We start from the raw sequence: 22,609 nt of genomic DNA, 5'->3' as shown, positions 1-22,609 counted from the left end.
AGAATCTCCCGTTCTACGTCATCACAATGAGAATCTCGCGTTCCACCACATCAGGATGAGAATCTCCCGTTCTACGTCATCACCATGAGAATCTCCCGTTCCACCACATCATGATGAGAATCTCCCGTTCTACGTCATCACCATGAGAATCTCCAGTTCCACCTCATCACCATGAGAATCTCCCGTTCCACCTCATCACCATGAGAATCTCCTGTTCCACCTCATCACCATGAGAATCTCCTGTTCCACCTCATCACCATGAGAATCTCCCGTTCCACCACATCATGATGAGAATCTCGCGTTCCACCACATCACCATGACAATCTCCCGTTCTACCTCATCACCATGAGAATCTCCCGTTCCACCACATCATGATGAGAATCTCCCGTTCTACGTCATCACCATGAGAATCTCCAGTTCCACCTCATCACCATGAGAATCTCCCGTTCCACCTCATCACCATGAGAATCTCCTGTTCCACCTTATCATGATGAGAATCTCCCGTTCCACCTCATCATGATGAGAATCTCCCATTCCACCTCATCATGATGAGAATCTCCCGTTTCACCACATCACCATGAGAATCTCCCGTTCCACCACATCATGATGAGAATCTCCCGTTCTACGTCATCACCATGAGAATCTCCAGTTCCACCTCATCACCATGAGAATCTCCCGTTCCACCTCATCACCATGAGAATCTCCTGTTCCACCTTATCATGATGAGAATCTCCCGTTCCACCTCATCATGATGAGAATCTCCCATTCCACCTCATCATGATGAGAATCTCCCGTTTCACCACATCACCATGAGAATCTCCCGTTCCACCTCATCATGATGAGAATCTCCCGTTCCACCTCATCATGATGAGAATCTCCCATTCCACCTCATCATGATGAGAATCTCCCGTTTCACCACATCATGATGAGAATCTCCCGTTCTACGTCATCACCATGAGAATCTCGCGTTCCACCACATCACCATGACAATCTCCCGTTCTACCTCATCACCATGAGAATCTCCCGTTCCACCATATCATGATGAGAATCTCCCGTTCTACGTCATCACCATGAGAATCTCCAGTTCCACCTCATCACCATGAGAATCTCCTGTTCCACCTCATCACCATGAGAATCTCCCGTTCCACCACATTATGATGAGAATCTCCCGTTCTACGTCATCACCATGAGAATCTCGCGTTCCACCACATCACCATGACAATCTCCCGTTCCACCTCATCACCATGAGAATCTCCCGTTCTACGACATCACCATGAGAATCTCGCGTTCCACCACATCACCATGACAATCTCCCGTTCTACCTCATCACCATGAGAATCTCCCGTTCCACCACATCATGATGAGAATCTCCCGTTCTACGTCATCACCATGAGAATCTCCAGTTCCACCTCATCATGATGAGAATCTCCCTTTCACCACATCACCATGAGAATCTCCCGTTCCACCTCATCATGATGAGAATCTCCCATTCCACCTCATCATGATGAGAATCTCCCATTCCACCTCATCATGATGAGAATCTCCCGTTCTACGTCATCACCATGAGAATCTCGCGTTCCACCACATCACCATGACAATCTCCCGTTCCACCTCATCACTATGAGAATCTCCCGTTCTACCTCATCACCATGAGAATCTCCTGTTCCACCACATCCTGATGAGAATCTCCCGTTCTACCTCATCACCATGAGAATCTCCATTTCCACCACATCCTGATGAGAATCTCCCGTTCTACCTCATCACCATGAGAATCTCCCGTTCCACCACATCATGATGAGAATCTCCCGTTCTACGTCATCACCATGAGAATCTCCCGTTCCACCACATCACCATGAGAATCTCCCATTCCACCACATCACCATGAGAATCTCCCGTTCCACCTCATCACCATGAGAATCTCCTGTTCCACCTCATCATGATGAGAATCTCCCCTTCCACCTCATCATGATGAGAATCTCCCATTCCACCTCATCACCATGAGAATCTCCCGTTCCACCTCATCACCATGACAATCTCCTGTTCCACCTTATCATGATGAGAATCTCCCCTTCCACCTCATCATGATGAGAATCTCCCATTCCACCTCATCATGATGAGAATCTCCAGTTCCACCTCATCACCATGAGAATCTCCCGTTCCACCACATCATCACCATGAGAATCTCCCGTTCCACCTCATCACCATGAGAATCTGCCGTTCCACAACATCACCATGAGAATCTCTTGTTCCACCTCATAACAATGATAATCTCCCATTCCACCTCATCACAATGAGAATCTCCCGTTCCACCACATCACAATGAGAATCTCCCATTCCACCACATCACCATGAGAATCTCCCGTTCCACCTCATCACCATGAGAATCTCCTGTTCCACCTTATCATGATGAGAATCTCCCGTTCCACCTCATCATGATGAGAATCTCCCATTCCACCTCATCATGATGAGAATCTCCCTTTCACCACATCACCATGAGAATCTCCCGTTCCACCTCATCATGATGAGAATCTCCCATTCCACCTCATCATGATGAGAATCTCCCATTCCACCTCATCATGATGAGAATCTCCCGTTCTACGTCATCACCATGAGAATCTCGCGTTCCACCACATCACCATGACAATCTCCCGTTCCACCTCATCACTATGAGAATCTCCCGTTCTACCTCATCACCATGAGAATCTCCTGTTCCACCACATCCTGATGAGAATCTCCCGTTCTACCTCATCACCATGAGAATCTCCATTTCCACCACATCCTGATGAGAATCTCCCGTTCTACCTCATCACCATGAGAATCTCCCGTTCCACCACATCATGATGAGAATCTCCCGTTCTACGTCATCACCATGAGAATCTCCCGTTCCACCACATCACCATGAGAATCTCCCATTCCACCACATCACCATGAGAATCTCCCGTTCCACCTCATCACCATGAGAATCTCCTGTTCCACCTCATCATGATGAGAATCTCCCCTTCCACCTCATCATGATGAGAATCTCCCATTCCACCTCATCACCATGAGAATCTCCCGTTCCACCTCATCACCATGACAATCTCCTGTTCCACCTTATCATGATGAGAATCTCCCCTTCCACCTCATCATGATGAGAATCTCCCATTCCACCTCATCATGATGAGAATCTCCAGTTCCACCTCATCACCATGAGAATCTCCCGTTCCACCACATCATCACCATGAGAATCTCCCGTTCCACCTCATCACCATGAGAATCTGCCGTTCCACAACATCAACATGAGAATCTCTTGTTCCACCTCATAACAATGATAATCTCCCATTCCACCTCATCACAATGAGAATCTCCCGTTCCACCACATCACAATGAGAATCTCCCATTCCACCACATCACCATGAGAATCTCCCGTTCCACCTCATCACCATGAGAATCTCCTGTTCCACCTTATCATGATGAGAATCTCCCGTTCCACCTCATCATGATGAGAATCTCCCATTCCACCTCATCATGATGAGAATCTCCCTTTCACCACATCACCATGAGAATCTCCCGTTCCACCTCATCATGATGAGAATCTCCCATTCCACCTCATCATGATGAGAATCTCCCATTCCACCTCATCATGATGAGAATCTCCCGTTCTACGTCATCACCATGAGAATCTCGCGTTCCACCACATCACCATGACAATCTCCCGTTCCACCTCATCACTATGAGAATCTCCCGTTCTACCTCATCACCATGAGAATCTCCTGTTCCACCACATCCTGATGAGAATCTCCCGTTCTACCTCATCACCATGAGAATCTCCATTTCCACCACATCCTGATGAGAATCTCCCGTTCTACCTCATCACCATGAGAATCTCCCGTTCCACCACATCATGATGAGAATCTCCCGTTCTACGTCATCACCATGAGAATCTCCCGTTCCACCACATCACCATGAGAATCTCCCATTCCACCACATCACCATGAGAATCTCCCGTTCCACCTCATCACCATGAGAATCTCCTGTTCCACCTCATCATGATGAGAATCTCCCCTTCCACCTCATCATGATGAGCATCTCCCATTCCACCTCATCACCATGAGAATCTCCCGTTCCACCTCATCACCATGACAATCTCCTGTTCCACCTTATCATGATGAGAATCTCCCCTTCCACCTCATCATGATGAGAATCTCCCATTCCACCTCATCATGATGAGAATCTCCAGTTCCACCTCATCACCATGAGAATCTCCCGTTCCACCACATCATCACCATGAGAATCTCCCGTTCCACCTCATCACCATGAGAATCTGCCGTTCCACCACATCACCATGAGAATCTCTTGTTCCACCTCATAACAATGATAATCTCCCATTCCACCTCATCACAATGAGAATCTCCCGTTCCACCACATCACAATGAGAATCTCCCATTCCACCACATCACCATGAGAATCTCCCGTTCCACCTCATCACCATGAGAATCTCTTGTTCCACCACATCATGATGACAATCTCCCGTTCCAACACATCATGAAAAAAATCTCCCGTTCCACCACATCCTGATGAGAGTCTCCCGTTCCACCACATCACCATGAGAATCTCCCGTTCCACCTCATCAGGATGAGAATCTCCCGTTCCACCTCATCATGATGAGAATCTCCCGTTTCACCACATCACCATGAGAATCTCCCGTTCCACCTCATCATGATGAGAATCTCCCGTTCCACCTCATCATGATGAGAATCTCCCATTTCACCACATCATGATAAGAATCTCCTGTTCAACCACATCACCATGATAATCTCCCGTTCCACCTCATGATGATGAGAATCTCCCGTTCCACCTCATCATGATGAGAATCTCCCATTCCACCTCATCATGATGAGAATCTCCCGTTCCACCACATCATGATGAGAATCTCCGGTTCAACCACATCACCATGAGAATCTCCCCTTCCACCTCATCATTATGAGAATTTCCTTTTCCACCACATCCCAAAGCTGCCCTTTTGGATGTTGGAGGACAGTAAACTCATTGTCATGGCGGAGAGGATGTGTACTTTGTGACATGGTGCAGCATCCCGCTGGAAGCTTCAGTCAAAAGATGCTGCACTGTGCTAAGGTCCCTTTATGAACATAGTCAGAAGCAATACTTATGTAGGCTGTGGTTGTTAAACTTGCCATGTTGGTAATAAGGGGTTCAAAGTGGGTTCATTAATGAACCTCTTCCTAACAAAGAAGCAGGATGTTTGGACATTCTGGATGATCAGTTAGTTAAACAAAATATAGAAATAGTCTGATAAGGCCAAATCAGAAACTGCAACAGAGGAATCATCAACACCTTTAGAAATAACCAGGTCCAGAATGTGACCTCGAATGTGGGTTGGTTCTTTTTTAATGTTGCCTTAAACCAAACATGTCCAATACAGAAGAAAAGTCTTTGGCAATACCATCTGTTAAATTATCTATGTGAATATTAAAATCACCTGATAGGATAAAGTGATTAAAATCAGAGATAACAGACAATAATTCAGAACATGGCACAGTGTCCCCCCTGGGCCATACATGCAGTGATTGCCATGTGTTCAGGCCCAGAGGTCTGCTGAAAACTGTGGTTCCTTTCCCCGCTGTAGGAACGGGGTCTGAAATGACAACATGGTGTCTCCAGAGTGACATATTCCCTCCAACAGCAGAGAAAAGTCTTCAAAATCTCAGAGCCAGTTTTCCTCCTTAGAATATCATGAAGCCTTAATGCCATCTGGATGTGAGGACAGAATGGTCGCTAAGATCTCTATCAGTTCCTTGACTGATGTATCAGAAAAAGTTCTAATTTCTGTCTTTTCTATTCTCACATGCTGCGTTATGGAGTCCCCAGTCAGGACTGTGTCTATTTCCTTTTTGGTGGGGTTGGTGAAGGTGTCTGCAGTTGTCCTGGTTGTGGACTTTTGACCTCTCCTCATATCTTGGTTTGCCCTTGGCTGCGTTTTGGGGCCATTTCTCACTTTCTTTTTTATCATCCATTTTATTTGGAGTCAGATCATATCTAATGTGACACGGACACCGGTGGACCGGGTTCTGGGGTGATGACTTTGGTCCGGCACCATCACAGTTCCAGTGGGAGAGATCAGTTTGACCAACTGGTCTGGGATCTTCCCCAGTTGGTTACTGGGATGCATTGGGTGTCAGATCTTTAGCGGCAGGCTTCACATCTGATGTGATCCTTCGTATAAAGTTATAGTTGGTCCATCTGAAGGCGGATCAGCCTGGACAGGCAGTGAAAATGAGTCAATAAATTTCTCCTAACGTTTTCTCCAGAGGGGTTCTCCTCAGAGGAAGTTGTCCCAGTCGGTGCAGCTCTCTGGTACAGGACTGGGAGACATTCCACTGTTTCAAAGACAAACTGTAACGTTTCTCCAAAACATATAGTTTGATAAGAGACCAGCAGTCTTTGTTTCTTACAATTCTTACCAGTAAATATCAGGAGGAAAGCAGGAAAATGCAAAAAAAAAAAGGGAAAAATGCCAGAAGAGGAGAGAGTGAAGCAGGAAGTCAGAAGCCTGAAACATTGATCCAAGACAGAATGGGTCCACGTTTTCATGAGGATTTTACCAAATTCTGACTCATCAGACCAGACAATGTTTTTCATTTATGCTGTCCAGTTGGGGTAAAACTATTCAGTTTTATTAATGAATTTACTCTTTATTAAAAAAATGTGTGCGAATTCAGAAATTTCACCATGTGTAAACAGCAAAACTGCGGTCATTGATAAGAGACACACCTTAAGCAGCCTGATGCAGTAGGTAAACATGTCCTCTCCATCCCTGCGGCTGTCGTCCACCTTGTACCTCCTGCAGGCCAGCAGCAGCTCGTTGGAGCTGTAGAGCGGGGCGGGATCAATGGAGTGGCTGTTGATCAGGCTGACCAGGTACTCCCGGTAGTGCTTCCTGGGTATCAGGGCAGAACATGAACAGAGGACAGAGCTTCGTGCTGTTTATCCTTACTAAAACTAAAGGATGATTTCAATGAAGTTCTAACCATCATTTTTATCAGCTGTATAAACATTTATAACAGTTCGGCAAACATTGACCAGTAAACAAGCAGCTTTCGGTTGGTTTAGTCACTATTATGTTAAATATTAATCCTTCCTGTATAAATCAAATCAAATCAAATCAAACTTTATTTCTTGAGCACTTTTCATGCCACAGGCAACACAAAGTGCTTTACAAGATAAAATCAAGTCATAAGGATTAAAACAAACAGTGGATAAAAAGGCATTTAAAAATAATAGACACAAGCTCTTTCCACACACTCACACACACACAAGGACATAGAGCAAAGAACCCCTCCACACCCACCCACCCACTTTCCCCAAAAAACATCATTCCATGAATACTGCCTCTTTAACTGAATGCAGGTTAATAAAACAACTGAAAACATTAATTAAGTGATAAAAATTCTGACTTGGTGCTGATGTGAGGAACCAATACCTCGGGATCCATCCACACCAGGAGCCAGTCCCCCGCGTGCTCATAGGGGCCGCTGCCACAGCAACCGCACAACTCCCAGGCAGCAACGGGGCCACCCCACAGCCGTGAAGCTGCAGTGCAGGACCCCACGCCACCCAAACAGCAGCGGTCGTCATGACAACAGCCCCCAGACCAAACAGGCAGGGCCCCCAGCGTGCAGGATCCCCATAAGGAAAACACTGGAGTTAAAACCAGAAGATAAATAACCTTAAAAAACAGTAAGAAGTAAGAGCAACAAAAACAGAAAATATACATATATACATAGAAGGACTTCACAATAATGCATTAAAAATAAGAAATCTAATAAAACAATTTAAAAATAAATAAATTAATAAATGAAGTAAATTAAGATAAGTAAATAAAGTAAAATAAAATTCAGTTAAATGCTAAAATAAAAAGGTCTTGAGCCTCTTCTTAAAAACATCAACAGTCTCGGCGGCCCTGAGGCTCTCTGGCAGGCTGGTCCACAGTCCAGGACCATAACAATGGAAAGAGGTCTCACCGTATGTCTTAGTTCTGACTTTAGGAACCACTAAAAGGCCAGAACCAGAGGACCTCAGGGTCCGCGAAGGCTCATAATTAAAAAGAAGGTCAGATAAATAAGAAGGCCCAAGACCATTAAGACATTTATAAACGAGTAAAAGAATCTTAAAATCAATCCTGAAGCGCACAGGAAGCCGATGCAGCCATTTTAAAACTGGTGTAACGTGTTCCTGCCCTCTGGTCCTCGTCAGAACTCGTGCCGCTGAATTCTGGAGTAATTGTAGGCTGGAAAGAGACTTTTTAGGAAGACCAGAGAGCAGGGCGTTACAGTAATCTAATCTACTGGAAATAAAAGCATCAGCACCTCTGTGCTGGCAAGAGAGAGAAATGGGCGACTCTGGCAATATTTTTTAGATGATAAAAACCTGTTTTTGTTACATTTTTTATGTGTGTATAAACATTATATGTAGATACAATCAACATTATGTTCTTTTCCACTCCAACTCCAGCTTTAATTTCTCATTTTGACCCTTCATATGTTTCATAAATGTTGGTGAAACCTCTGTTACCTGGACGATGACATCTATTATTTATATATTATTTATCCCTCTATTATGATGATTATAACTGGATCCAAATAACCAAGTAATGCTATCTGTTGCCTCGCTGTTTCATCGCAATATTTCCACTACAGAAAATCACCAATGTGAAAACATCAACATCTTGCACAAGTAGGAGTGTTCCGTCAGGGAGGGGCGGACTTACCATTAGGCAAAACTAGGCGGTTGCCTAGGACCACCAGTTCTTTAGGGCCCCATAAAACTTGTCATACACTTATGGTTATTTATTACTTAGTTACTTATGTTATAATCTTGGCCTTCCAGGAGGAATAAAACCTTTTTTTTTCTTTTTCTTCTTTGACTGGATTAAATGATGGGTTCTTTATCTTCTCTTGCAGTCAGACTGGTGTAATCCTAGAGGACTGGAGAAACTGACCATTTGACCCGAAGGAGGATAACAAGTTTTCTTGTGTTTTAGATTCTCTTCCCCCCCCCCAGACAGAAAAACAATTTACATACACGCCTCCAGGTTTTCTCTTTCAGGACCTCCTGCAGACCCCAAAGCCAGAGTGTCTAAAACAAACATTTAACACAATTTATAGTTTTACATGTGAGATGAGTCACATCTGACCAAACGTTGGTTCTTGTCAAAAATTACACCTTTGATCAAGGTACCAGACTTCATGGCGCCAGGACACCGCCCTCCCCTGACTGAGACGGGACTGGAAAGAGATCCAAACTTCTCCCCCAATTAAAGAAAAACTTCAGATGCTTGACTTCATTGATCTTCTTTTAAAAGTTTGTCTCTAACCGATTTAACTTAGTCTGAATGACTTTGGTTAATTGTTTTGATTTAATTTCTCCTCTTGCATTATTTTATCTTGATACATGATTTAATTCTTTGAATTGATCACACACCAATAATAATCATGAACACTGTATTAAATAATTGTTGATTATGTTTTCCAAGCTTCAGACCTCTCTTAAGCTAATAATGTGAACGAATAAAATGTGTTTCCTTTTCAGGATTCTTTGCCCGATGAAGACGAGTCATGCCAATTGATTAATCCACCTTTAATAAGAAATACATGTAGCCAATCTTGTTTTCATGTGTGAAAGTAATGCTATAAGTTAATGCTTTTCTTCCCAGCAAACAAGGAGTCTGCATAACTCTTAAGAATGTGATTTGATGTGTATTGGAGTTGAAACAAAGTAAAGAATTTGAGTATCATGTGTAGCAACCTCCCAAGGCAGAGTAAACCCCCGAATCAGATAAGAACTCAGGACTTTCTACTTCAAAAGGAAGTCCATCCACACATCTCCAAAACAGAGCTCAATGAAAGCCTTAAAAATCAGATCCATCTTAATCCGGGTAGACAGACCTCCACTTTAAACCAGGAGCCCTGCTGGTTTTATCTTGTTCCTGGTAGGAAATGTCTACACAGACAGACTGTGGCACCCTTTTGAAGTTGGACCCTGGTAAGAGCATGTTGTCCATCACCCCAGGAGATCCCTCTGTATCCACAGCACACAAAGACCAGATTCCAGAGCAGAACCTTTAAGCTCTGAATTCTAAACTGTATAAGATACTGGATGTATCCTCAGCACACCTGGATGAATGGACTCTTCTTCCTTTCTAAATTAATCCAAGACTTTAACCGTTTTTCAGATGTGAAATCCACAGAAGTTAACAAGTTAGTTCATTTCTGTGATTCCTTGGATGGAGCAATGGCACCATCTAGCAGACACCTTCGAACAGGTTGAGATATGCATTTCAGGTTGATTAAATACACCGTGATTAACATTATATGCTGTTGTTATTAACGCCTGACTCAAAGTAAGAACTTGTTGTGTGGAAATGATTTATTGACCCGCCAGGTCCGTGGAAAGTGAAAATCATCGATGAAGTGTATTGAAATGCCTTGAAATGTCTTGATGAAATGTCTTGTACGTGTTAACAAACCTTTTCCCCTTTTGACAACAGCAAAACTGTTTTAAGGTTCATGTTTATAAGGATCATTCCTACTTCTTCTCATCTATAAATGGATTTTATAGACATGTTTTGGGGTTGGAAAAATGTTAAGTTTAATTCCCCAAGAACTTAGTATTTTGACCAAACCTTCAGACACCATGCCCTGACCCCTGCGCTCTGATTGGATAATCTAAACTCCGCCCCAGAGCGCCGGCAAATTTAATTGCGGGTCTTCCGGGAACTCGCTCTCTTGTCTTTTTTTCGCTCTTGTTTTTCTGCTCGTTTTTTTTCGTCTCTCTTGTTTTTTTTCTCTCTTGTTTTCCTCTTTTTTTTCTTGTTCTCTTTTTGTTTTTTTTTCTCTTCGTTTTCATTTAATGTTTGCTTTAGTTGTGTTTTTGTCCGTCTGGCATCGTGTTCGTTTTTATTACAGTAAGCGCGCTCGACTGCTTAACACCAGAACACTCATCCAATTCTGGCTGAACAATTTTTGCTTCTGACACACCATCGAAGCTGCTCTCCCGGCCCACAAAGACTGTGACCAGTAACGTACGAACGACCCGAACGTTACTGCTCCAGCTGATCCCAGGACTTTGCCGGCACCCGTGACCTGTGGATTCTAATCGGAGTGGGGCCCAGCTTCAGACGTCGAACCAGGCAGTTCCAGGTGAGCTCTTGACTTCTGTGGAGGTCCCCTTTGGACAAGTATCAGGACAACCACTGAATCCTTGCCCACTGGACCCAAGGTTTGGGTTCTCGACCACCAAGGCGCTGAAGTAAGGCTGACCCATTATTCCACTGTCTCCGATCCAGCTGGTGTCTTAGCAGAAGCTGCCCTTTTTAAAGGGCTTAGCAGAACCTCCCCTGGTATCCACCTGATAGTCTACCCTGACATATTTAGTTAACTTCATTAGACTTGCCATCTTTCCAACCTTCCTAGTTGTGTAAGTTATGTAAGCTGCTTACATAACTTTACCTTTAATAGTTTTATTTTACATTTTTGTTGTTGGCTCGGCTCGAGCTTCCATACTCTCTCTCTCTCTCTCGCTCTCTCTCTCTCTCTCTCTCTCTCTCTCTCTCTCTCCTCATCTAGGCTAATTCAGTATTTGATGCTTGCTGACGCTATTTCTGGTTTACATTATTTTAAATATTATTATTTTTGCCCTGCGATGGACTGGCGAGCTGTCCAGGGTGTATCCTGCCTGTCGCCCAAAGCCAGCTGGGAGAGGCTCCAGCTTCCCCGCGACCCTGAATTGGATTAAGCGGTTCAGTGAATGAATAAAGTGAGTGAAATTATTAATTTCATTTGTGCCTGATGATTTTAACCGGTGTGGTTTTAATAAAGTGTGTTATATTTTAAGAAGTCGTGGTCGCGTGATCGATCTTTGAGAAGTGATTTGTTCCCTCTGACGAGAACTTACGGTAAGCGTATTTTGAGACTGATGGTTATCTGTTATTAGACAAATATCATTGTCATATTACGGTATTCCCTGCCTGACCGCATAACAAATTTAGGGCTGGGTGGTGCCCCGAGATCCACTTGTCTAAGGACACAGCAAAATTAATAATTAAAACACCCACTGTCGCTCTGACATTGGATTCCAGGTTAACGTTAATGATAATACGCTACACATGTTCACATTAATGAGATGCAGAGGGAAGGAACTAGAGCTGACCTGATTGGATAAGGTTGGTCAGCTTCAGACAGAAGCAACTCGTAATTGGCTGGAAGTTCGAAAGGCGGGTCCGTTTAAATTAGACTTGCAGCCTGACTTCCTCATCTGCTTTTTTCGTCTGCGTCTTCTCTCCCTTTTTGTTCGGTTTTTCTTTAGTTTTTCATTTTGTCTGCTTCTCTGTTTTTCACGCTCCCTATTCTTGATTCTTTCTTGGTTTTATTTTGTTATAAGCCTTTTACCTCTCCGTTCTTCCGAACGGGAGAAAGTACAACAAGTGTTTATTTGTAACCAGTAATTTTTCCCAAGATCAGTAATCAACCAGAACCGTAGCTCCAACTTTTTCCGCTGCATCTTTACACATAAAATCTGGAACTATCTATTTTTGGGACAATCTGGATCGTCATCACCTGCGCTCTGGAACTCCGCTGAACGGATGCCCAGTGTAGCTGCATTGACCTACCCTTCCTGACGCTTCAAGAATCCACTGCCCCGGAGACACGCCGAACAGGGAACCAACCACCCGGCTCAACCCACACTCCAGACATCCAGCGTCCAAGTAGGATCTGATAGCGCTCTGACATTTGTGATGTTCCAGACCCGTACATCAAACTTTAACTAAATCATTAAATTTGAATTCTCATCCAAATTTAGGATTATTGAACACATTCTTATCAAAGATTTAGGTAAGATAATCATCCCAATGTATTTGCTTAATTCCAACCACTTTCTTCTTACTCCATCTCATTTAATTAATTTCAGCGTTCCTTATTAATGTCAGAATTGAAAACCCATGCAGACATATTCATTATACAATTCCATTAATAACCTCTATTTAACTGGTTGGTTTCTCCTACTGTGTTGTTTATCATCATTGTCAATAAATATGTGATCAATTCATCCGTTCTTGTCATAATTTCTGAATGCACGATTTCTGGTTCGCTCGTTCTTAGGATTTACTCCTTTAAGTTGAGACTGCGTTTATTGAATTGAGTTTATTTCAGGTTGTCTCATCCTCCTGAATCTTAGGTTAATTAAAAAGGGATGAGTGGTGCTCCGAGGTAATTTGATAATTAATTAATTAATAATCAAAAGAGGCATATTCCGCTACACTTATTTCTAACATAAATTATGTTTTTAATTAAAATGCAATTGCTAAACTGCCAGCAGAATGCTTATTATATCATGTGTGTCTCGGGCCCCCCCCCCTTCTGTCTCCACTATATTGGATCAGTTCATCGTACTGCACATGCGCAGAAAGGATCCAGGAAGATCACAAACCGCATGAAAACAAACGGCGAGAGGAAGGAAGAAAAAATAAGAAAAGAAGATGAAAAGAAAAGAAAGTCAAACCGAGCCATCCCACCGTGACGCTATGAAGTGAACAAAGACGGAGAAAAAGTAGAAAGCTGCCCTCAAAGTTACGTGAAGTGATGATACCAACTCAACCAACAACATGGACATCTGCTGAGGAGGGGAATGATGTCATGTGGAGGGAAATGATGTCATGAGGAGGGGAATGATGTCATGTGGAAGAAAATGATGTCATGTGGAGGGGAATGATGTCATGTGGAAGAAAATGATGTCATGTGGAGGGAAATGATGTCATGTGGAAGGAAATGATGTCATGTGGAGGGGAATGATGTCATGTGGAGGCAAAGATGTCATGTGGAGGGAAATGATGTCATGTGGAGGGAAATGATGTCATGTGGAGGGAAATGATGTCATGTGGAGGCAAAGATGTCATGTGGAGGGAAATGATGTCATGTGGAGGGAAATGATGTCATGTGGAGGGAAATGATGTCATGTGGAGGCAAAGATGTCATGTGGAGGGAAATGATGTCATGTGGAGGCAAAGATGTCATGTGGAGGGAAATGATGTCATGTGGAGGCAAAGATGTCATGTGGAGGGAAATGATGTCATGTGGAGGGAAATGATGTCATGTGGAGGGAAATGATGTCATGTGGAGGCAAAGATGTCATGTGGAGGGAAATGATGTCATGTGGAGGCAAAGATGTCATGTGGAGGGAAATGATGTCATGTGGAGGCAAAGATGTCATGTGGAGGGAAATGATGTCATGTGGAGGGAAATGATGTCATGTGGAGGGAAATGATGTCATGTGGAGGCAAAGATGTCATGTGGAGGGAAATGATGTCATGTGGAGGCAAAGATGTCATGTGGAGGGAAATGATGTCATGTGGAGGGAAATGATGTCATGTGGAGGGAAATGATGTCATGTGGAGGGGAATGACGAGTGAGTGTGAAAAGTGTCTCTTCTATACAAGGAATGTGTCTTTATTCCGTTAAAAATGGAAAGCCTGCTGGTCATTTTGAAGTCAGCTCTGACTTTCCTTTCTGTTTGTGACAGAGGATGTGAAATCAGTTCTTTAGTCGTCTTTTTTTTTATGAATTTCCAGGAAAACTTCAGGGCTCTTTCTAAACTCACACATATGTTTTACAAGTAATTTTGGCAGGTGTTTTTAACCTTTAATGTGTTAAGTTATGCATTCAAAACAGTAGAAACTTAAAGAAGTTATTAATTAGAACCGAACCAATGTATAAGTTGGCTTATAAAATCGACCCTTTATAGCCTTTTTCAAAATAATCATCAGCTGTAATTTTGCTGATCAAATGACAATTTTTTCTTAATTTCTCATTGAACGGTAACTGATCAGTGTCGGGTTGCAGCTTTTGTCCACTAGATGGAGCTCTGACTCCATTCAATTTAGCCCTTTAGTTCAATATAATTTCACTAAAGAGCATCAGAGGGCTGCATAAACAATGTTATTCTAGTTACTTATCATAATGCTGCATAAACACACACACATGTCTGGCCTAAACGTAAAGATAAATCCATCTGTACAGCTGCCAGCCAGAGGTTTCATGCTTTGTTTCATGTTTTTGTACTTAACAATTCCTCCCTGCTGTAAAGTTAAGTAAAATGTTAAGGCTATAATTCTGTCCATATTTTCTGATCCACTTAGACCAACTCAGGGTCACAGGAAGCTGGATCTTATCCCATCATTATCAGGTATCATTGGGCGAGAGGCAGGGTACACCCTGGACAGGTCGCCAGCCCATCACACGGCCATTTATTCATTAATTATGTCGTTTTAAATTAAATTTTCAATTAAATCAATTCAAAATATGAAATATGTAACCACAGCAAATAATGTACATTAACTGATTAGAAAGTGCAATATTCACCATAGGGCCCCATGCCTGTTTTTGCCTGGGGCCCCAAATCTCCTAAGTCCGCCCCTGCCGTCAGATGAGGTACAGAAGGATGCTGATAAGTTCCCAGCATGTCCTCCATGTTTCTGGTGCGAAGCTGCTGCTAACAGCTAATGTCATGGTGTGATGAGGGGTGGGGGGGCATCAACCCCCTCTTGCCAAAGCAGCTGAAATAAATGATGAAACATGAGGAAGGACTTTGGGAAAATGTGTGTGAAAGCGGCGCATGGTGGCCAGCTGGTACGACTTCTGTGGCTAACAGATTAGCATCTCTGCTGTTTTCTACAGCAGTAACAGGAAATGATGCGACTCAGGCGGAGGATAAAGTAGCTGCTGGACTACCTGCCCTGTTTCTAACATAACGCCAAACTTCACTGTTAGACTGAAGGAACTATCTGTCCAGCAGGAAGCTGCACCTGAAGTCCTCATCAACCATCTCCATCTGCTGAACGCCCCACCATCTACACCCTCCTTTTCTCCACATCATCGTTTCTTTTTCTCTTCTTGGCTACTTTTTCCTCCATCTCGCCGACTAAATAGTCTGGATGCTCCTCCATTGGAGAACAGAAAGTTGGATAATTCATGGTTGTCTTTGCTTGTTTCTCCTCCTCCAACAACATATGATTCACAGCTAAAACCTGTAAGACTAACAAGTTGGTCCCCTACAGGCTGCCGTATTCAGAGATGGTGACGCAACATGGCCGCCTTCTGCTGGGTGCGCCGCCGCCTATGTATTTATAAATAACTTATAATAATTTATAAATAAACTACAAGATGCTTTCATTTGGATGTGATTGTGATGAGACTTCAGTAAAATCTGTACTTCTGGTATTTGCTAATAAGAAGCCTAATTAGTAACAGACTGTGGCTTTAAAGAATGAATGGTTTTCAACTGGAATGACTTAGATTTCTGATCTAAGTTTTAATTCATGTTATAATTTAATATCAATGTATATTATAAAATGATCAATGTATGAGGGTTGAAACCCTAAAACAAATGGAATTTTTGGTAGTTTTACGTCGGTCTAAAGCTGTCCAATTGATTTATTGAAGAAGACTACCATAAAACCCATCTGAGCGTGAGGCACCTTATAATACCAGAGTTAAATGTCCAACAGTTTGTTTATGAGACTTCCTGCTACAGTTTGATAAATGAATGAATGAAATGAACATACTCGCAGAGTGCAGCGTGTCCAGGTTGGGTCTGAGCTCCACAGGCTGCATCTGACTGCTGCCCTCCTTCATCCTTTTGCTCTATGACTCCACACAGACCTGAAAGAAGAGAGCCGAGAACACAATAATGAAAGAGAGCCTGTGATACAGATGCTCCCTGATGATCAGATGGGTTTCATGGCAGTCATACATCTCTAAGTAGTTCCAGGGTGACGTTCAGCATTGCTAGCAACTCCTTTTCTTTTAACAAGCATCTATTAACGTCTGGGAAGTAAGAAGGTCAGTTGACGGAGTTTTAGATGGAGTTCTACAGTCCAGGGCCTGGATTTCTGCTTCCATGATGCTCCAGATGTTTTGTCCTACTGAAAGGTCTGGACTGCAGCCATGCTGTTGATGTGATGATGCAGGATGTGGTTCAGCATGGTCCTGCTGAAATGGGAAAGACTTTCCCGGAAAGAGACGTCTGGGAGCAGATGGCAGGCTTTTCACCTGTCCTCTGATACCAAGCACCAGGACCGATGCCAATAATGATAGATCTTTAAATAGTTCATTTATCTTTATATATTAACAAGAGATCACCTCCTCTCAGCAAAGAGGACATGAAATAAAGATGCTTGAATGTCAGGCTTGGGAAGACACGAGGAAACAAGACAAAAGGCGAAAGAATGTGAAACTGCATGAAGAAACGCTGAGCTGGGCCCAACTCCTGACCATGGAGGTTTTAAATTCACAAAACCTTTGAAGATTTTTATAGTTTAATTAAATAATTTTCTGCCCCTATCTGGGGTTGGGTCGCGGGGGCAGCAGCCTAAACAGGAGGAGTGTATACACTGCTCGAAAACTAAAGGGAACACCTAAACAACACAATGTAACTCCAAGTCAACCAGACTTCTGGGAAATGGAACTGTCCACTTAGGAAGCAACACTGACTGACAATCAGTTCCACCTGCTGTTGTGCAAATGGAATAGACAACAGGTGGAAATTATAGGCAACTGGCAAGACACACCCAATAAAGGAGTGGTTCTGCAGGTGGTGACCACAGACCACTTCTCAGTTCCGATGCTTTCTGGCTGATGTTTTGGTCTGAATGCTGGCGGTGCTTTCACTCTAGTGGTAGCATGAGACGGAGTCTACAACCCACACAAGTGGCTCAGGTAGTGCAGCTCATCCAGGATGGCACATCAATGCCAGCTGTGGCAAGAAGGTTTGCTGTGTCTGTCAGCGTAGTGTCCAGAGCATGGAGGCGCTACCAGGAGACAGGCCAGTACATCAGGAGACGTGGAGGAGGCCGTGGGAGGACAACAACCCAGCAGCAGGACCGCTACCTCCTTCTTTGTGCAAGGAGGAACAGGAGGAGCACTGCCAGAGCCCTGCAGAATGAGCTCCAGCAGGACACAAATGTACATGTGTCTGCTCCAACAGTCAGAAACAGACTCCATGAGGGTGGTATGAGGGCCCGACGTCCACAGGTGGGGGTTGTGCTTCCAGCCCAACACCGTGCAGGACGTTTGGCATTTGCCAGAGAACACCAAGATTGGTAAATTCTCCACTGGCGCCCTGAGCTCTTCACAGATGGAAGCAGGTTCACACTGAGCACATGTGGCAGACGTGACAGAGTCTGGAGACGCCGTGGAGAACGTTCTGCTGCCTGCAACATCCTCCAGCAGGACCGGTTTGGCAGTGGGTCAGTAATGGTGTGGGGGGGCATTTCTTTGGAGGGCCGCACAGCCCTCCATGTGCTCGCCAGAGGTAGCCTGACTGCCATTAGGTACCGAGATGAGATCCTCAGACCCCTTGTGGGACCATATGCTGGTGCGGTTGGTCCTGGGTTCCTCCTAATGCAAGACAATGCTAGACCTCATGTGGCGATGTCTGCTTTTATGAGCAACTCTGAAAGTATGGGTTAACTGACTGAAACTTTGGTTTAATAACTAAAACTCTGGTTAAAGCTGGGGTAGGTAATGTTGGGGAGCTGGCAAGATGTGAAAGTGGCACCTTGTCTTGGCTCCTCCCCCCTTCTGGTTTTGCTCCTTTCGTGATCAAGGCTTTTTTCTTACCTCCACCATTGAAGTTATGTTTATACCATATGTGTTTGTGTTCAAGATAACTCAAAGTTATTTTTATGAAATTTTCAGTTGTTGGAAACGTGAAAAGGAAGAACACATTTAATTTTGGTGGTGATCCGGATCACCACTTGGTTACTGGAACTTTTTAAAGGAATCTTTAACATTGTGCATGGCGAAAGTTTGCGCTCTCCGAGTGCCACCTTATGATGGTCTGGAGTCTGAAGCTCGGTCCTGTTTTTGTTTGTCAGAGGCCGAAATATTTCAGCTTAGTTTATTTTAGTTTGTTATTTGGCTGAGACATTTGTTTGTGGTCCGCTACGCCCGCCTGCTTATGGACCTGTCCAGGTGGCCCGCTACGCCCGCATGCTTATGGACCTGTCCTGGTGGCCCGCTACGCCCGCCTGCTTATGGACCTGTCCTGGTGGCCCGCTACGCCCGCATGCTTATGGACCTGTCCTGGTGGCCCGCTACGCCCGCATGCTTATGGACCTGTCCTGGTGGCCCGCTACGCCCGCATGCTTATGGACCTGTCCTGGTGGCCCGCTACGCCCGCATGCTTATGGACCTGTCCTGGTGGTCCGCTACGCCCGCATGCTTATGGACCTGTCCTGGTGGTCCGCTACGCCCGCATGCTTATGGACCTGTCCTGGTGGCCCGCTACGCCCGCATGCTTATGGACCTGTCCTGGTGGCCCGCTACGCCCGCCTGCTTATGGACCTGTCCAGGTGGTCCGCTACGCCCGCATGCTTATGGACCTGTCCTGGTGGTCCGCTACGCCCGCATGCTTATGGACCTGTCCTGGTGGCCCGCTACGCCCGCATGCTTATGGACCTGTCCTGGTGGTCCGCTACGCCCGCCTGCTTATGAACCTGTCCAGGTGGTCCGCTACGCCCGCCTGCTTATGGACCTGTCCAGGTGGTCCGCTACGCCCGCCTGCTTATGGACCTGTCCAGGTGGTCCGCTACGCCCGCCTGCTTATGGACCTGTCCAGGTGGTCCGCTACGCCCGCCTGCTTATGGACCTGTCCAAGGTGGTCCGCTACGCCCGCCTGCTTATGGACCTGTCCTGGTGGTCCGCTACGCCCGCCTGCTTATGGACCTGTCCAGGTGGTCCGCTACGCCCGCCTGCTTATGGACCTGTCCAGGTGGTCCGCTACGCCCGCCTGCTTATGGACCTGTCCAGGTGGTCCGCTACGCCCGCCTGCTTATGGACCTGTCCAAGGTGGTCCGCTACGCCCGCCTGCTTATGGACCTGTCCAGGTGGTCCGCTACGCCCGCCTGCTTATGGACCTGTCCTGGTGGTCCGCTACGCCCGCCTGCTTATGGACCTGTCCTGGTGGTCCGCTACGCCCGCCTGCTTATGAACCTGTCCTGGTGGTCCGCTACGCCCGCCTGCTTATGGACCTGTCCTGGTGGTCCGCTACGCCCGCCTGCTTATGGACCTGTCCTGGTGGTCCGCTACGCCCGCCTGCTTATGAACCTGTCCTGGTGGTCCGCTACGCCCGCCTGCTTATGGACCTGTCCTGGTGGCCCGCTACGCCCGCCTGCTTATGGACCTGTCCTGGTGGTCCGCTACGCCCGCTACGCCCGCGACATCGCAGTAGTTACCGAGCTTTGGTATAAAACCATTGAACTGAAGTGATTATTTTATCAGACCTGCTGACGACTCTCTTGTTGTGCTACAGCAATGAACATCTCTCTTTAATCTTTGCGCTTCGGTGTCCTGCCTCTAAGGACCTTTTGGTAGGACCCTACATGAGGTGCCCTCTGCACGCCTGATTAAAACACACTTTTATTTCCATTTTTATTCACTTTTGTAATATTTGGACATATATATATATATATATATATATATATATATATATATATATATATATATATATATATATATATATATATATATATGTGTCCAAAAACCTATTCCAGGCCGTGTTTACAGTAAAAAATATTTGCAGAAAGGCCAGTGGGGCAGCCAGTGGGGCGGCCACTTGGGGCGTCCTTGCCGCCTAATGCTGCTTAAAGCTTTACAATGTAAATATGTTTGTGTTTTTAATTATTACTTTTATTCTGTTTATTTTGTGGCTTTTTGTTGGTTTTTTTTACAATGTTTTCATGGTAATGACTGAATAGATGAATGACTGCATTTTTAATTTTGCCGTGGCAGGTACAGTGATGTGAAAGATATTCTGCTCTACACGACACATCACTGCTTCAGCCTTCCTGTCTGTAAAACCAGTTGAATGAACTGGGAGGTGCATGAGGTGAAACTGCTTAATATTGATATTTGGTTAAAAGACTTGTTGGAATTATTGACAATGGAACAGACTGCCTCTGTCCAAATAGATTAGGAAACTCCCCCCCTTTCTCTTTTTGTTGTTAGTTTTTTGTTGGCATGTTTTGTAATTTGTCTATTTGAATAACTTATGTTACTTTATTTTTGGGGCTGCACGGTGGCGCAGTGGTTAGCACTGTGGCCTCACAGCAAGAAGGTCACTGGTTCAATCCTTGGCTGGTTTGGTCAGTGGCCTTTCTGTGTGGAGTTTGCATGTTCTCCCCGTGTATGCGTGGGTTCTCTCCAGGTACTCTGGCTTCCTCCCACCATCCAAAGACATGCATGATAGGTTAATTGGTCACTCTAAATTGCCCCTAGGAGTGAGTGTGAGTGTGGTTGTTCGTCTCTGTGTGGCCCTGCGATGGACTGGCGAGCTGTCCAGGGTGTACCCTGCCTGTCGCCCTGCCTTCCCCGCGACCCTGAATTGGAATAAGCAGTTTGGAAAATGAATGAATTTATTTTTGGCAAAAAATGACCCCAAAAAAATGTAGAAAGAGAGCCAGAGACAGGGTGTGTGGCTTTCAGGGTGAACTGTGCTCGCACTACTCGGGGTCTCCCTCAGTCCATGCACTGTTTTCCAGTAGAGACTCATGTATGATTCTCATGCAGCAGATCACCAGCATCCAGCCAGGTCCCAAGCATACAGAGGTTCCTTTTGATTCTCTGAATCCTTTGCTATTAAACATAGTAGATGGTGGATCTTCAAAGTCAAAGATTTTTCAGAAATTGTTTTGGAAATTTGTCTGATTCACAAAGCATCTTTCCATCCGAGAGACTCTGCCTCTCTTAAATGCTCCTTTCATATCCACTCACGTTAAATAACTTGATTAGTTGTGATAATGTTGCTTTTAATTTGTACCAATTACTTTTCCTGTGTTGTTGTTCCTGTTCCAAGTTTTTATAGAGGTGTTGCTGCCAACAATCAGTTCATATTTTCCTGAAATGGTGAAATATCTGTTTTAACATCAGATGTGCTGCTTATGTTGGGAACAAGCACTTATTCTCAGGACAAGTGAACAACAGTCCAAACATGCATGTCTTTGGACTGTGGGCTGAAGCCAGATATAAGCCTCACATACATGGGAGGCAGCGGCGCTAGCCACACCATACACACTATTTCTGTAACTTCTACAATCTGTCAGAGATCCTTTTGCTATAAATGAGAAAGTCTTCAGACAGAAATGTGGACGGGTTCTGATACCTGTCTGTGTTCCAGGAGGAGGTTCTGTGTTGAATTCCACTCCGTTGTTCTAGAGGTAACAAAAGGAAAAACAAGATTAACAAACCAACAGCAGAAAACAGTTGACTGATGCAGCTATGGCATGAATCACCATTTCCACTCCTGTCATTGTTACTCTGGCTTCTTCTACAGGTACATCTCAGAAAATTAGAATATTATGAAAAAGTTCAATATTTTTTGTCACTCATTTCGTAATGTTAGGTTCTTGAAGGTGGCCACCTTCTGGATGATGGCTGGAAGCTCTCACACCAGCTGTCCAATGGCAGGGAGGTTGGTCGATGCAGAGCGGAATCTTGGGCAGGGTGGGATGGAAGTGAATCCAGTGAATCCAAATTCTGTATTTTCTGGGAGAGACGGC

The 22,609-nt window shown here is 44.7% G+C and overlaps 1 protein-coding gene across 1 annotated transcript in view; it reads right to left on the bottom strand.

The window, feature by feature from the left end:
* Positions 1-22,609, bottom strand: part of rnf31 (ring finger protein 31) — a gene marked incomplete at its 5' end in the record, with an annotated part of 187,664 nt that overhangs the window by 84,562 nt on the left and 80,493 nt on the right. The window contains 3 exons of the mRNA XM_079243922.1: positions 6,772-6,937; positions 16,616-16,712; positions 22,213-22,261. Of these exons, the coding sequence (XP_079100048.1) occupies positions 6,772-6,937; positions 16,616-16,712; positions 22,213-22,261 (312 nt within the window). The remainder of the gene's footprint in view (positions 1-6,771; positions 6,938-16,615; positions 16,713-22,212; positions 22,262-22,609) is intronic.

Source organism: Telmatherina bonti (assembly GCF_933228915.1).
Source record: "Telmatherina bonti genome assembly, chromosome: 7".
NCBI lineage: Eukaryota > Metazoa > Chordata > Actinopteri > Atheriniformes > Telmatherinidae > Telmatherina > Telmatherina bonti.
This window is presented reverse-complemented; position numbering and strand designations above follow the sequence as displayed.